The following is a 15,852-nucleotide window of genomic DNA, read 5'->3' as shown; positions in this document are numbered from 1 at the left end:
AATGTTTTCAATTCATTTGTCATGGATTTTCGGATCATGATTGATCCTTGATTCAATCCATCTTCTCTCTGGCGGTGTAATATCTCTGTTGGTATATTATATAAAACAAAAAAAAAGATCTGAGTGGGAGTAATTATCTTCAAACTTCATTGCAATACCAGGAGGATACTGTTCAACAGTTCAAACAGGGGACAGAAGACTGAATAAAAGCCCTGAAGTTGCCTCCTGACCAGCAGAGTGAGAGTGTGGGACAACATGTCTCTGTCTGACGTCATGCATGTGGTGCTATCCCCCGAAGGTTAAACACACGCATCCCTGACAACGGGTAATGTTGTTGTTAGACTAGATACATCATCATCACTAGACACCCACACACACCCACACACCCGGCCACCAATCCAACCACACACGTACACACACGTACACACGTACACACACACACACACACACACACACACACACACACACACACACACACACACACACACACACACACAGACACACACACACACACACTGTGTTTATTGTATTAAGATTTGAAATGTGTCCTGTATATATACAAATTGCAATGGACAGGAATATAATGCTCAAATGTAATGTTAATAACGTGATAACTTCCTAATTTAATCATTGAAGCGTGGTGGCCTAGTGGTCAATGGCTTCATCATCCTGGCTTAAAGCCGCATTAATAATTCAGGTGTTGTGGGGTCTTGGGTTTGCAGCATTCCATTAAAAATGCAACAGAAGATAGAAAATGGCACTGGAGCCGCCTAATGCAACTCTATCTCGTCCAGACTTGTCTGGGTCTTGCACTCAGATTAGCGTGCTGTATTTAAACAGTGCTGTCGACTTGTTTGCGAGTCACGTTTAAAATAAGGATGAAGAATTTGTAGAGGCATGAGGCTAATTTAAGAAGTGTGTCTCTATTTTGGTCAGTCCATATGGTATCTTCGAAGATGTTAATTTTGGAGGCATACGTCACATTTTTCAACTGTCATTTACAATAACAAGGACTGAAAGGGAATATTTACAGATCCTCACTGTTATAGTTTCCCTTTCTAAAGCTCCAATATTTGTGTCTGCACACATGTTACGTTTTTTTTGTAAAATATATGGAGTAAAATTGTTAAGAACATCACTAGCATACACATTAATAAACATTAATACCGACAGACAGACAGCCGGACAGACGGACGGACGGACGGACGGAGGGATGGATGGATAGACAGGCAGACTGACAGTTTGACAGACAGGCCTATTAATTCATCTCCTATGCAGGAACCCAGTGTCTATGAACTTCCATTCCAGCAGGAAGCGGTATGTGTACGAATAAGTATCAATTTCCCCCCTCATTTCCCCGCGAAGAAGAAACGTTACCGCCTTCTGGATGACAGGAAGTGAACCAAAACAGTGGAGGGAAAAGCGGAGTTGAGGGGAGCGAAGCTACAAGTGGATAACAAAGGTAACGAAACAATAATAAAATAACATTTAACAGACGTGTACAAAGGACGATAGTCGTGTGATAGACCTCGGTACGTGTCGTGTTTCATGTATTTTAAACAGTATAGTATGATGGTTCACTAATCTGTACTGTAACCACACTGAGGCAGATTTGGTCATGTTGACAACCAGCCCTGAATACGATGTTTTATAAATACATAAAGGCTTCTGCTTGAGTTCGACACCTACCATCACCATTTTAACGGTACATCATCAAAACATCTCGGTGTTAACATGTTGACATGTCTCTGGATTAAAACGGATTAAAACCACTCACTGGGGCGATCAGAGGACGACCTCTAGTCCGTCCACGGAGAGCCCTGTTCATGACGATATAAGTCTTATCTGAGTGAGTTAATGGCGATACACCCACCAGTATCGTCCCTCTACAGACCTCTGCGGTCGTCCTCTGTGTATCGGCGTGACTTTGGTTTCACACACACATCGACGTTATGTACGATCACCTTTCCGACAAGAAGTCTGCGATGCTTTCACATGTTTCAAAGTGCTCGGCTGAAGGGATTGAACACAAACCTGTGGACAGGAAGTCGGTCGCGACGATGCACGACATACGTTGACTTTGGCCTGTCTCGATACTCAACGATGACGCGGACGTCCTCGGACGCCCGCGAATGGGGAGGGACGTCTAGTCGCGATATGCTTCGATGTGACGTCAAGCCACGATATACTCGCCACGATACGTTTTGATGTGACGTCAAGCCACGATATGCGTCGATATGCATTGTATTCAAATCCTCCTTTAGTAAACACTGTAACGCCTAAATGTGCCCTCGCTGCGCCCTTGACTTCTTGTCCCCTCGTGCCTACCAGGTGGCGAGGACACCACCTTGATGAATCTGTTATCATGGGAAAGACGAAGAAGCCTAGTGTGTCGGTGCAGTGCGAGTGGTCGTCCTGCACCTTCAAGGGCCACACCGTGGAGGAGCTGAGCGAGCACATGGCCCTCCACCTGAAGGAGCATCTAGGAGACGGAGATGCCATGGAGGAGCTCGGTGAGCTACAGCCAAACTCTATCCAATATGCTATGGTCAAAATGTCGTTTTGTTGCCACATGATTCAAGTAAATGTGTTTAAAGATGTTGTGCTGCCTTGAAGATGGGCAGATTGTATTGGTGAGTTGTAGCTTATCTTTGGTCTGTTTAGTATGTTTAAATATCGTAATATCTTACGTTCGTCTGTGTCGAGTGTTGAGGTCTCCCTGAGCCAGATACCTCACACTAACTGTTCCTGACGAGCTGGCTGTCGCCTTGCACGGTGGACACTGCCGTCGGTGTGTGAATGTGTGACTGTCAGGCAATGTTGTAAAGCGCTTTGTGTGGCCACTGGTTTTAAAGAGTACTACATAAATGAAGTCCATTTAACACATGAGCCTAATGTGTTCTGCCTGGCCTTTCTCTGTGTGTAGACGACTATGCGTGCCTGTGGAGGGGCTGTGAGTTCCTGGCCATGGGCAGTCCCAGGGAGCTGGAGGTCCACGCCCACTTCCACACCTACCACAGCAAGCTGAAGGGCCTCGGAGGGCAGCTGCTGAAGGCCCAGCCCGCCCTGCCCGGCTGCAAGCAGGACCTGCACACCAACAACCTCTCCTCGGAGGTCTCTGCCGGCCTGCGCTGCATGTGGCAGCACTGTGACGTAGGTTGGAGAGGGCTGTTAGCGTTTATACTGTGACACCATGCAAGCTTTGTAGCCTCTATGGAGAGGACAGTGAAGAAAGACAGGATAGTGAGTTTTAGTCGACATTTACATTTAGGGCATTTAGCAGACGCTTTCATCCAAAGCGACTAACAATAAGTACATTTGTCAGAACGAGAAACAATAATACATGGCTGGCGGAACAGTAAGGATGTCTATAGAACCAAGTTCCAAGCACTAACAAGCGCTAGGTTAACCCATTCCCCGTATCCAGCAAAAAATAGCTAGGATACGATGCTAAGTACTATTTTTAAATGCAAGGACGTACAACATACAATAAGTGTGTACATTAAGTGCCAGAGTAGAGAGGGAATGACATGTAGCACAGGAATCTAACCTGCGTCGCTACACAAGGCGCACTAGTTGGTTGAGCAAGCATCCTGTCTCTTTTTTAAGGTGTTTACAGATCTAGTATAAGAATAAAGACCTGTATTTATCAACCACAAACACACCTCTGGTGGACGGACCAATCAGTAAGCGGGAGAGGATCCGCCTGTCAGACTTCTGTCGTGACCTACTAATTTGTGATGTCACCAGTGGATTGATTTGGAACTGGTTTGCGTTAACTAATCAGCCTCACACCTGGTACTAAAATGGGAATGTAGACGCATCAGGATTGAACGATTCATTAAAGTCTTGTTTTCGGGCTCTTCTCTGACAGAGTACGTTCAACAACCCTGAGTGGTTCTATCGCCACGCCGACAACCACGTGCAGTGCAGCGAGCCACGCCCCCTGCCCCAGCCGGAGCAGCAGGCCCTGTTCTGCCAATGGGGAGGTAGGAGCGACATCACATGAGCCCAACGATTTATACTCTCTAGAGTTGTTCCGATACCGATACCAGTATTGGAAATTCCTTGATACTGCCTAAAACGGGTATCGGCAAGTACGCAAGTCTATTCGCTGGTCTGATACCATCATGTGACTATGTAATATACTGCACAGGCAAAGAACATCACAAACGCGTGCGGTGTAACTAAAAGAATAAAAATGTGTTACTATGATTATACATGTAAATGACTTCCTAAATTAGTTCTGATTCTTTTTCTTTCGTGAACAGACTATACATTGCTGTCATCGTAAGAGAACCCTTAAATAAGAACACGTGTTTAGGAATCGGTTCAGGAATCGGTATCGGAACGTCTCGTACAACGGCGTCTCTCATGGGGGTTTGACGCTCGTCGGCTGCGTTCCAACCGTCCAATAGCGACTCCCCTCTGGGTTGCAGGTTGCGACGCCTTCTTTAAGGTCCGGTACCGCCTGAGGGAACATCTGCGGAGCCACACCCAGGAGAAGGTGGTGGCCTGCCCCACCTGCGGCTGCATGTTCTCCAGCAACACCAAGCTGTTCGACCACCTCCACAGGCAGGCGGAGCCTGAGGGTGAGGGGAGCCACATAACAGGGCCTGATGGGCTCACTGAAATTAAGAATATGCGCTCATTAGCGGAATTTGTTCTTGGTTTTTATGCAAATTCAGAATATGCACAAATTTGGACGCTGCCTGGATTTTTCGTTCTTTTTCTGGGAAAGTGTGATATATGGAACGTTTGGGTTGAAAGGGAAAGATATTTAAAGGGTTTCTTCTAGTGATATTCTGGTCCGAAATATCGTACACGAAGCCTGACCTTTCGTCAGAACCGTCGGATTCATTATTCAGGTGGAGGTTGTTAAGTCATTGTGTGTTTGTGTTGATCCATATATTGACTGATCTGTGCTCCCGACAGGCTCTCTTGTGTGTGAGCACTGTGGGAAAGCCTTCACCAACGAGAGGCTCCTGAGGGACCACGTCAGGCAACATGGTGAGCCCTACTGTACAACGTCACCCAGTCCTGGCAGCAATTTATTATTTTTCGTTTTTTTATTATTTTTTTTATTATTATTCCGCCTTTTTCGCCTCTGATTGGTTAGAAGGGCTCTCCTTTTAGATTGTGTTTTGATAAGTCCTAGCTGTTTGGGGGATTTCAGGTTTAGGTTTATGGGTAGGTTACCCCTAACCATAACCAATCGGAGGAGAAACATTCTAACCAGTCAGAGGTGAAAATGGCGGTACTTGCCCCTACCATCCTACGAAAAAAATATTTGCGTCCTGGCGCTCTGCTGCCGTCGCTCTGTTTAGGTCATTGCAATTAATTGAATTTAGATTGTTTGATCCATTATTTTCCTTTTTTTTTCTTTTTTTATTTGAACTCAAAACCAAATTCTCAGTTACCAAATGTATTTTTGGAGAGAAACGCTGAATAAGCGCATCATGTTTTGAAACTCAAAAATAATCGTTTGAGTAATCGTGATTTCAATATTGACCAAAATAATCGTGACTTAGATTTTTTTCCCCTCAATCGAGCAGCCCTACCCTGCCTGTCTCTGACCCGTGGTTGTGTTCTGTATCCCTTGCAGTGAATCACATCAAGTGTCCGCTGTGTGACATGACCTGCACCACTCTGGCCACCCTGAAGATCCACATCAAGTTCCGCCACTGTGACGAACGGCCCTTCTCCTGTGACTTCTGCGAGAGCAGGTAACCCGCACTCTCTCAAACATAGAAGATATTCTGGAGGGTTTACAAGGGGCTAACAGTCTCTTTGAGGACATACATTAAAGTAGAGCTGGGCGATTAATCGTTTTTTAATTGTAATTTGAATTTATGGTCAATAATCTTTATTTATTTTTTAAATCAACAAAAAAAAAGGGTTGGGTTAAAGAGTAAAATGTCAACAGGCAGCTTGCACTGAAAGAAGTGAGTGTTTAGAGTTTGCCTAAGTCTTTGGCACCCAAATGTTGCTTTTGTTAATGATTGTTAATCATCAAATTAAATCCAAACTTAAAAAATATATTTATAGACATTTTTTAAAAAAAGAAAACGATTAAAATCGTTAAACAGGTTTGGTTTGAAAAAATCGTCGATTTAGTTTGTAGGCCAAATCGCCCAGCACTACGGTAAAGCCTGAAAAAGCATGTGTCGGGGTTATCTCAGACTATATTATTGATTTTAAGATGCCTTAGGTTTCAGAAGTCTTGGCATTTTTTTTCTCTCAAAAAAGTAAATAAACGGACCGACCTCACGTTGTGCTTCCACCTCAGCTTCAAGAACCAGCACGACCTGCGCAAGCACATGGAGACCCACAACGAGGGCGCGGCCTACCGGTGCACGGTGGAGGGCTGCGACTACTCGTCCCGCATGGCCCACACCATGCGCCAGCACTACAGACGCATGCACGAGGTCAGCCAATCGCACAGCCGGGGCGGTCGTGATGCTCCGCTCAGAGCTGGAGTCTTCTGGGGCGCATCTCTGTTGTCTGCGGTCTACCTGTAGAGGCCCTGAACCTGACCTCTCCTCAAAGGGCCCCTGTTTAACTTTACTACGCTACATAGTGAATTGTAAATGGATACAGTCATTAAAGGGCTCCTATTTTACCGCTAGGTGTTAGTGTGAGCAGCCATTACCAGACTTTTCAACCACTCTGCCTTGCTTTGTGACGTTGTGACATCACAAATGGGAGAGTCCGCCCAGATGTACACTGGATTGATAAGTCTACCAGCCTAACCAGTGGACTGTACCTACTAGTAGGCTTATCTATCCATCATACATCTAGTTGGACACTCCCACTGGTGATGTCACTAAGACACAGGGCAGTTCTTGAAATAGCTTAAAAGACTGCAGCTATGTCCTGTATCTAAAATTCACCACATAGCTTTTGATCGAAGTCTCGGCTAGAATTAAAGGGTTTAAAAGGTAATAATAACAAAAGTCTGTTAGAATGTGGTCGTTTTTAGAATTAATTCTGTAACTATTGATGGACTCGGCTCATGTCCTGACCGATGTGATGTCTGGGATGATGCAGGGAGGGATGATCTCCAGGTACAAATGCCACATCTGCGAGAAGACGTTCTCCTGGTGCTACACGCTGACACTGCACCTCCGCAAGAAGCACCAGCTGAAGTGGCCGTCGGGACACTCGCGCTTCAGGTACCCTTCCTCCGGTCCTCTTCTTCTTCTACCACTCCTATCCAACGTCTAAGGTTGTGTCGGCGATGTTGGGGCACGTCTCTTCTGTTGGTATTTGAAGCGAGATCCCAAACAAACAGCCCCTCCCTTCCGTGTTTCAAACACATGACGCATGATCTAAATGAAACACAGACATAAACAACATGTTTATGTTTTATTTATATCATGCGTCATGTGTCATGACGCATGACGTCAAACACATGACGCATGATATAAATAAAACATAAACATAAACATAATCAACATGTTTATGTTTTTAACATAAAACATAAACACATGATCGTATTTACCGGACTCAAAACTATCATGAACGCACGCTTGTCGGTGATTGGTTGGAATACAATTTATTTTGGTTTTGAATGGTTGGTAGTACCATTTGTTTTTGTGTACGATCCCGGAGCATAGGCTGCCTGCAGAGACGCCGGTTTTTGACGGCCTGCTTATTGGGGCGGCAGCTAGCGGATTGTGAGGAAAGATCAGATGAAAGTGATCATTTATGTTTCGACCTAGAATCGCTGATACCTTTTAACATAAGGTTCAATTTAGCGACCAGAAACGGAGACATATGTTGGCAGTACAGTACAGATGCAGCCACTTTATTATCCCTTTAGGTGCAATAACCTATGATCCGTCGCTTACCTCGACTCTGCTCATAGATTTGAATCTGTCAGGCAATGCAAACATGCATCGCTCCCCAAGAAAAGAATGTCGAAGCATTCAGCCTTTCAAGTGACTTACAAAGGCTTTACTCACTGTGTATTTGTAGCTTAACTTGGATCCCTAAAGGAATGTGTATTGAAGTACCAGTAGTCAAGACAATTAAGATAAGGGGCACTTTAGCAATCCCAGACAGGTAATGCAGAAAGTACCTGACAGTCATCGGTATAAAAAAAGTTAACATAAGAATTTTAAAATTTTGATTTATCCAGGAAGAGAGCACCCAGGCCGATTATTTAAAATAAATAATAACACCCCCCCCCCCCCCCCCCCCCAGGTACAAGGAGAACGAGGACGGCTACCTCACCCTGAACATGGTACGCTTCGAGACGGTGGAGGTCACCGAGGAGCTCATGAAGAACATGGAGAAGAAGCGGCAGATCCACCGCAGGGGCCCTGGGCCCCGGGCCAAGCAGACCTCCAGGGGGGGGCCTCCCGACCGTAGCCACGCCTCCCCCCAGCCGCCGGGCTCCGCCTCCCCGTCCTCCTCCTGCGACGGCTCCTCCTCCTCCTCCCCGGGCTCCTCCTCCTCTTCCGAGGAGGAGGAGCCCGGGGAGGAGGAGGAGGAGGAGGCGGCGTCGCCGCAGCCCAGCCCCCGCGGCGGCGACTCCCCCGTGTACTGCGTGATGAACAGCATCCCCCACATCGAGGACGACCCCGGGGGGCCCTTGATGCTGTTGGAGGAGTGCGACCCCACCGCCACCTCCGGGGCGGTGCAGGCCCTTACCGAGGTGGCCCGTGGCCTGGGCATGGACGTGGTGTGAAGCCCCCCCCCCTGGTCGTGTGATTCAACGTTCCTATGATGTTCAGTGGACCCCCCCCCCCCCACTGTGTTTTCGGATTCATGCGTGTTCATCGTTTTTAATGATTGGTGTTTACCCCTTTTGTCTTTGACGCCGTGGCGGTGTTTGTACAGGAAGGGGGCGACAAGGACAAAAGTTTGCTTATAGAGGAAGAAATGCGAGATTTTATTTTTTAATCAAACAGTTTTATTATACGGTGAACACGTGAATTGGAGCCGCTCTTATCCTGAACGTAAGGGAGGCCCGTGTCTGGTGAAACACGGCTGAACTCTTGACGCCCTCGTTCGTACGGCGCCAAGCTGCGATAGTCGTTTGTATATATGTTTATTTTAGATGTTCGGTATCTTCCATTTTATTTTTCTTCTTATGGAATTTAATGTTATGCAACTAATGACTGACGTTTAGCACTGTTTAAGTTATTAAATATTGAGAAGCCAGTTTATTTATTAGAAGATGCGATGGTGTACAATAAAGTGGTCGGTTTGATGGTTATTTGAGATTTATTTATTTGAGCATTAAAACAAACTTTTTCAGTGTTGGTTCAAGATTTCCTTTTTATTTTGAATATAATGAGAGCATGTAGCAATGTTGCATGCTACACTCCCCCTAGGTGGCTTTTCTGGGCTCCTCCAAAAAAAGAAGGCAGGTTGGTGGTGTTGAAAGCCGGTTTATTGTAATTTTTGCAGACAATGATACTGGTCCATGTTGCCATGCAGATCTCTGCAGTCCGTGGGGATGGCTGATTTAACCTGGAACACTGATTGCATGATGTACAACAGGTGTGCAGCCTCACCCAGCCCCCAGAGTCCGATCAGTCTTATTCGGGGAAGGTGAGGAACACAGTAATGCATCTGACCAAGGCAGTTAAATTTAAATAAATATACAGTAGTTTTAATGCACTGATGTTTCAAGGAATGAGTAAGACGCTTTCTTGCGTGATCTCCAAAATAAAAGTTCTAACACTCTGGAGCAATGAGGCTTTTAGTTTGAAACGGATCCATGTGTACCTCCGGGTGCACAGCGTCACAAGGACTGTCCGGCCAGGTTCTGGAGTTCAGTGTTCTGCTTCATAAACACCGCTTGGTGGAAGACGTGTTGGTTCTGTTGTAGGAATCTGCCCTGGGAATAGGAAGGCGTTGGGTAGAGGGTGTTGGGATCCATTCCGCCCACGGTAGCGTAATACCCGGGTGAGGGCTGGTAATACTGAGGTCCGTTCACTGGAGCCGACTGAAACATCTTCCCTGTGAAGACCCGACAGTCCTCACGTTCCCCGTGCCTCATCCTCATGGCTTTAAGACGCACGCCGTCACTCTCGTGAGGCCCCCGTTTCCTCGAGTCCCCGGACCCCCGCCTGGGCCCGGCGTCGTACTCGCTGGCACGCCCGTGAGCGGCTCTCGATGCATGCTGGGAGGTTTCCGTGTGAGGCTGTGCCCGGGCAGTCTCCTTCTCCTCCGTCTGCTCCTCCTCCTGTCTCAGTAGGTCTGCGAGGTGCAGGGGGGGCTGGGTCCGCCCCTCACAGTCAGACGCCCTCCTCTTCAGAGACGTGGGCCGGCCGTGGGAGCCGTCTGGGAGAGAACACACACACAAACACACACACACACACACACACACACACACACACACACACACACACACACACACACACACTGGTTGAGTTATTGGTGTCGCTTCCCTTGAGGGTCTAATATTATACCACCAGGTGAGTGTGATTAGCCATTACAAGCCGTTTGGAAAATCTGCCCTTTTCTGACATCACAAGTGGGTGTGTCCACCCTGATGTATGCTGGATAGATCAGCCTACCCGGACTGTAGCAAACGTTGCTCATCTATCCGTCATACATCTAGGTGGACACACCCACTTGTGATGTCAGAAAAAGGCAGATTTTCAAAACGGCTTATAACGGCTGATCACACTCACCTGGGGGTATAACATGTCCCCTTTAAGTACAGTGTTGCTCCTTTCTATCACTAGTCATTAAGCCAAGACACTTTAGGCTAAATTACAAAGTGACAGCAAAGCATTTTAGATACATTAATATATGACCATGTTGCCAAAGGATACCAAAATTGACATTAGGGTTCGAACCCAGGACCTTCGACTTGGAGTCAAACACCTCGACCGCTAGACTATCCAGCACCGACAGTTTCTGAAATGTGCTGAAAGTTGCCTCTGAAGACTTTTTACAGGATGGTAATGCTAAGGTTGAATTCACCTGGAATTGGAGGTGAGGAATGGGCAGAGTCCCTGTTCTCTTGTATCGCCGCGGCCATGTCAGTCACAGAAGGAAACTCTGATGGTTTCATCAGCGACTTCTGTAGTGGAGGAAAAGCAAACAGAAACACATTGGCAGTAAAGATGCAGCCACTTTATTATGCCGTTTTGTGCAATAACTTCTGATCAATCACTTACCTCGACCCTCTGTTTATGGCGATGAATCTGCCAGGCGATGCAAACATGCATCGCTCCCCATTTCCCTGGCTTGGATAAAATACAATGGAAAAGCATTCAGCTTTTCAAGTGTCCACACAGGCTTGACAGAATTTGTAGCTTAAAGGGGTGATATCATGCCACAAGGTGAGTGTGATCAGCCATTACAAGCCGTTTGAAAATCTGCCTTTCCCTGTTCCCTAGTGACATCACTAGTGGACACTGGTGACATGATATCTCCCCTTTAACTTAGATTCCTGAATGTATTAGTAGTGTATATTGACCCACCTTAGGCTGGGTGAGGCCCTGAGAGGCTCTGTGGGTAGCAGTGAAGGGGACAAAGGATTGTGCCCTCTGTTCTGTGATGGACAGAGAATCCAGGGCCTGCAGAATTAGTGCGTGGTTACGGCATATGCAGGTGAGACACAGGGGCGAACAAGTAATGTTCAAGGTACTGCTAACCGAAACTTTTCAACACCATTTGCAGTTGAATCAGATACATGGCCTATGGTACTCTAGGATGCCTACAGGTCGGCATGGGGAATGGGGATCGAACCCAGTACTGTTTGGCTTGGACTCGGATGCCTTGACTAATGGTGTGTTCCTAAATCCTCGAACGCCAGACTTCCGTGTTGAAAGTCGAAGATCTCCCAGCTTTCTTGCGGCATTTCTCGACGGCACGTCCCCTTTTTGTCTTCATCTTTTTGAAATCTGAGAGTAGACCGAGAGCAGTGATGACGCTCGCAACAAAATGGCTGCGCCCGTGAAGAGATTTTTTTCTTTTTGTATTACCACGTTGGTCATTTTAATGTCGATTTTAAATGCTCTTACACACTTGATTACATTGCTACTTTATTCCGGTCACCAATTTATACATTGCATGGTCTTGCTGTGCATGCAATACAATGTAAAGTTGTGTTTACAGGCTAATGTAGCTAACAATAAACAACGACTAGCCAATTTCATGACACAATCACAAAGACGAACAGGAACGCTATGGATGCTCCGAGACCGTAAGCGACGTCCAAAGTGCAACTCGGAAGGCTGGCGTCTGAGGATTCAGGAACCCACCATTAAGTCACACTCTATCAAAGTGTGACATTTCGCACTAGGACACAAACAACAACAAAACGAGATCAAACGTCTAACAAGCCGGTTGTGTATGGAACATGATCCCAATAGAAAAGTGTCTCCCTACATTACTATATTGGGTCCACCGTAAGCATGGGGGAGGTGAGACCACCAGAGAGGGGCGTGGAAGAGGAGGGAGGGCCTGCAGGTGTTGGTGGGGATGGATCCCAGTGGGATCCGCTGAGGCGTGTTGCTGGGAACACAACCAGTAGGACCTCAGATCCTGACTGGGAAGCATGTTGTAATCTGGTAGAAGAGAATGACAACACGTCAGTGTCGAGAACACACACACAGACACACAGACAGACACACAGACACACACACACACACTCACACTCACACACTGCTGCTTTCCATTTACCTCGAAAGTCAATGCGGGGAATGACGTCATACCCGAGTGGACCGCAATCCAATTCTGACTTCCCGGTTCAAATGGAATGCACTGCATGCCCACAGTGAGGAATGCTGGGAGGTGTAGTTGTTGACAACGTACCGTAGGAGAGCGACATCAGTAAGCTTCTGTGTGGATTGGGAGGGTTCATCTCAGGGGCGTCTGAGGTTGAAAACATCCGGGACGGCGTGGAGTCTTACTCCAGGAGAGGAGATTTGCTAGGGAGTAAAGAAGTTAATTTGTGTTTTGAATATCAAGTCAAATACTAACGGCAGTAGCATAGAGAAAAAAATGCATCCCGGGCAATCAATCAGTGATCAATAAATAGTTCACCTAGCAGCCGATGAATTTGTTGACAAAAGTTTTATCAAACAAGGTCTAATTCCTTGTTGACCTTGTTATCTGCTTAGTCTAACTACATATTTCTATAATTTTTTATTTAATTTGACCGTTATTTAATTTTCCTCCAGGATTACCTTGACCATGTCATTTTGTAAGCATCAACACTCCTTGTTCGATGACACGCTGGATTATCCACAAGAGGGACGTCTGCTAAATCCAGTTAATTAATTTGGGAACCATCCGTTCCAAGGACACATGATTAGTAATGCTGTTAGCAGAATGAATAGAGAGCGATGGGACTGATGTAAAGACTGTTACACTATAACACTAGAATGACAACCATGTTACACTGCATCAGACTAGCGAGCTATAGGGCTGATGTACACACCTCCGCTCCTACAAAATTCACCATGTTGAACTATATACCACTATACGGTATAAGACTAGTGAGCAATGGGACTAATGTACAGCCTTAGTTCATACAATACTTATCATGTTACACTATATATGAAAATAATGAATAGTGAGCAATCAGACTTCTAGTGGTATACAGTGTAACATGGTGAGCTTTGTAGGAGCTGAGGTCTGTACATCATTCCCATTGATCCTTATTCATTCTAGTGGTGATGGTGGTTACATGGAGAAGCTTAGTGAGCAATAGGACTGAGGTAGAGCCCTGAGCCTTCATGCTACACTAAACAAGACTAATGAGAAATGGGACTGATGTATTGCTCTACTATCACTATGTAATACACAAACTAAATAGGTAACACCCTTTAAGCAAAAATAACAGTAGTTTACCACAATTGTGTCTTGTTATTCTGTTAAATTCCCCATAACATAAATTAAGTTATATCTATGGGCAGAGTGGCAGACTAGCAGATTATGGGAATGCCATACCATCACTTGAAGTAAGTGTGTTCAGGACCTTCAAGTTGGACTCTCAAGTCGTCAGGATATAAAAGCACTCTGGTGAAATGTCAATCAGTCGCACACCAAAGCTAAGGCTCCTTCCTAATCAAGTCAAGCAGCGGAAGGTTTAAAATACCCTTTACTTCCTTGAAAAGGTTATCCTGCTTCAACTGCAACAAGAACATCTTAATCTAACAACGGTTTTGTAACAGCAGTATTACAGCAATAGCTAATGATTCTGAATAATGAAAAATATTGCACAAATTACATTGAAGAAAAGCGTACCAACCAAAGGACAATAAGCAGCCTTTGGCTACTTAGTTTGAATTTTGCACTGGTACGGTAAGATCTGACAATAGGCTTGTGTCTCACAGGTTCCTGAGAGTATACTGCCATAAAGTTTAAATACAAAACAAACCAAGGTACTCACTGGCAGCAGCAGACGAGCGATGGTCCTCAGTGATCTACAGTGGTCCGAGACTGACGGCTCCTTCAGCGTGTCTCTATCAAGGGAGGTAATGGCTTTCAGAGCTCGCTCTACCACGTCTCTCTCTCTCTGTCTCTGTCTGTCAGTCCCACTCACTCACACACACACACACACACACACACACACACACACACACACACACACACACACACACACACACACACACACACACACACACACACACACACACACACACACACGCTCTCTCTCTCTCACACACAAATTAAATATCAACTTAAAAATAGATTGATTTCACAAAATTACCTGCTATGGTGTAGTGCATATCAAATGAAAGGATTTAAAAAAATAAGAAAACATAAACAATGTGCTAGCCTAATAGGCGTCCATTTCATACAGACCACCTGTTGTCTAAGCCAGGGTCAGCTGGACCTCCTGGACAATTAGTCAACCTTACTTACCCACACCAGGAAAGGCCATTAACTGCTCCCAACAGCTTGTGCTAATCTCATTAAGCGTCTAAGACCTTGTCATTTGAATTCCATTAACACTATAGAGAGCAGCAGCGTGTCTGTTGAAGAGGAATCATTTCCTGAGTGCTACAATGTAGGTTGCACGGTGCTATATAAAGCACCATCCCAGCACTGCTTAATATAGCATCCTGCACCGTGGCTGCCTACCTGCCTGGCGCTGCAGGCCAGGTCTGGTCCCTCCTCGGACGGAAGGCTCAGACGGGCGGGTCTCGTCCCTCCTCGGAGGTGCTGCAGAACGGCTATAGAGGTGGCTGGTAGAGGAGCTGTAGGCCAGCAGAGGGCGCTCATCCCTCTGACTTCTGTCGGTCGGTAGAGATTCCATGGCAAGCCAGAGTAGAGGCGTTGACCCGGGTTGCTGGCAGAACTCCCAACCCAGCTGTTGCATCAACATGGCCCCCGGTCCTTCCAACTTCTCCGCTGTGATAGCCAGTGTGTGTGGTGAACAGTACACACAGGCAGCTGTACATCACCCGGCTGGATGAAGCGTAACCATCATGCCCGCTCGCGCGCGTGCGCGCACACACACACACACACACACACACACACACACACACACACACACACACACACACACACACACAGTATTTATGCTTCGAGTGTCTTGGAAAGTGCCATTATAAAACGAGTTCGTAATAAAATAATCTCTACCGTAACGCCTAATTTTGTTAAAATTCGACTACCCGGATATCCCGGTGGTTCCTTGACATCATTAGGCCATAAGTGTTCAAACAGTGCATCGATGTGAACCAGTTTTACTGGCTCTTGTAACAACCGTTTAACCACGGCGGGCAAATGGGGCTGCACCTTAATTGGATTCAATTAAGCCGGCTGAGGCCTGTGATTGGATAAACCCTGCCATGTTTTCTCTTGATTAGTAAATTCCATTTTCACTAAGCGGCTAAACCCTTCTAGTGCAAGTAAGGTTAAATCCATTTC

The 15,852-nt window shown here is 46.1% G+C and overlaps 2 protein-coding genes across 3 annotated transcripts; one reads left to right on the top strand and one right to left on the bottom strand.

The window, feature by feature from the left end:
* The first annotated feature begins 1,352 nt into the window (after window positions 1–1,352).
* On the top strand, window positions 1,353–9,226 carry zgc:112083. The gene is made up of 10 exons (XM_030381935.1): window positions 1,353–1,462; window positions 2,332–2,513; window positions 2,927–3,153; window positions 3,875–3,989; window positions 4,440–4,592; window positions 4,936–5,010; window positions 5,606–5,726; window positions 6,290–6,428; window positions 7,051–7,175; window positions 8,209–9,226. The coding sequence occupies exons 2-10, from the start codon at window positions 2,366–2,368 to the stop codon at window positions 8,693–8,695; spliced, it is 1,590 nt and encodes a 529-aa protein (XP_030237795.1). The 5' UTR covers window positions 1,353–1,462; window positions 2,332–2,365; the 3' UTR covers window positions 8,696–9,226.
* Window positions 9,227–9,238: 12 nt separating this feature from the next.
* LOC115561725 (uncharacterized) lies at window positions 9,239–15,391 on the bottom strand. Of its 2 annotated transcripts, none has more exons than XM_030381937.1 (8): window positions 15,064–15,391; window positions 14,369–14,441; window positions 12,787–12,902; window positions 12,361–12,539; window positions 11,451–11,546; window positions 11,145–11,213; window positions 10,948–11,047; window positions 9,239–10,299 (listed from the first exon to the last, which is right to left on the bottom strand). In XM_030381937.1, exons 3-8 carry the CDS (start codon window positions 12,860–12,862, stop codon window positions 9,758–9,760), a joined length of 1,062 nt encoding a protein of 353 aa, XP_030237797.1. In that variant the 5' UTR covers window positions 12,863–12,902; window positions 14,369–14,441; window positions 15,064–15,391; the 3' UTR covers window positions 9,239–9,757. The 2 variants fall into 2 exon arrangements, with proteins under 2 accessions (XP_030237797.1, XP_030237796.1); XM_030381936.1 differs by lacking the exon at window positions 15,064–15,391 and adding an exon at window positions 14,845–15,036.
* Between the last annotated feature and the right edge of the window lie 461 nt (window positions 15,392–15,852).

Source organism: Gadus morhua, chromosome 16 (assembly GCF_902167405.1).
Source record: "Gadus morhua chromosome 16, gadMor3.0, whole genome shotgun sequence".
NCBI classification, from domain to species: Eukaryota; Metazoa; Chordata; class Actinopteri; order Gadiformes; family Gadidae; genus Gadus; species Gadus morhua.
Note: the sequence above shows the minus strand (reverse complement) of the source record. Positions and strands in the feature narration are given on the sequence as shown.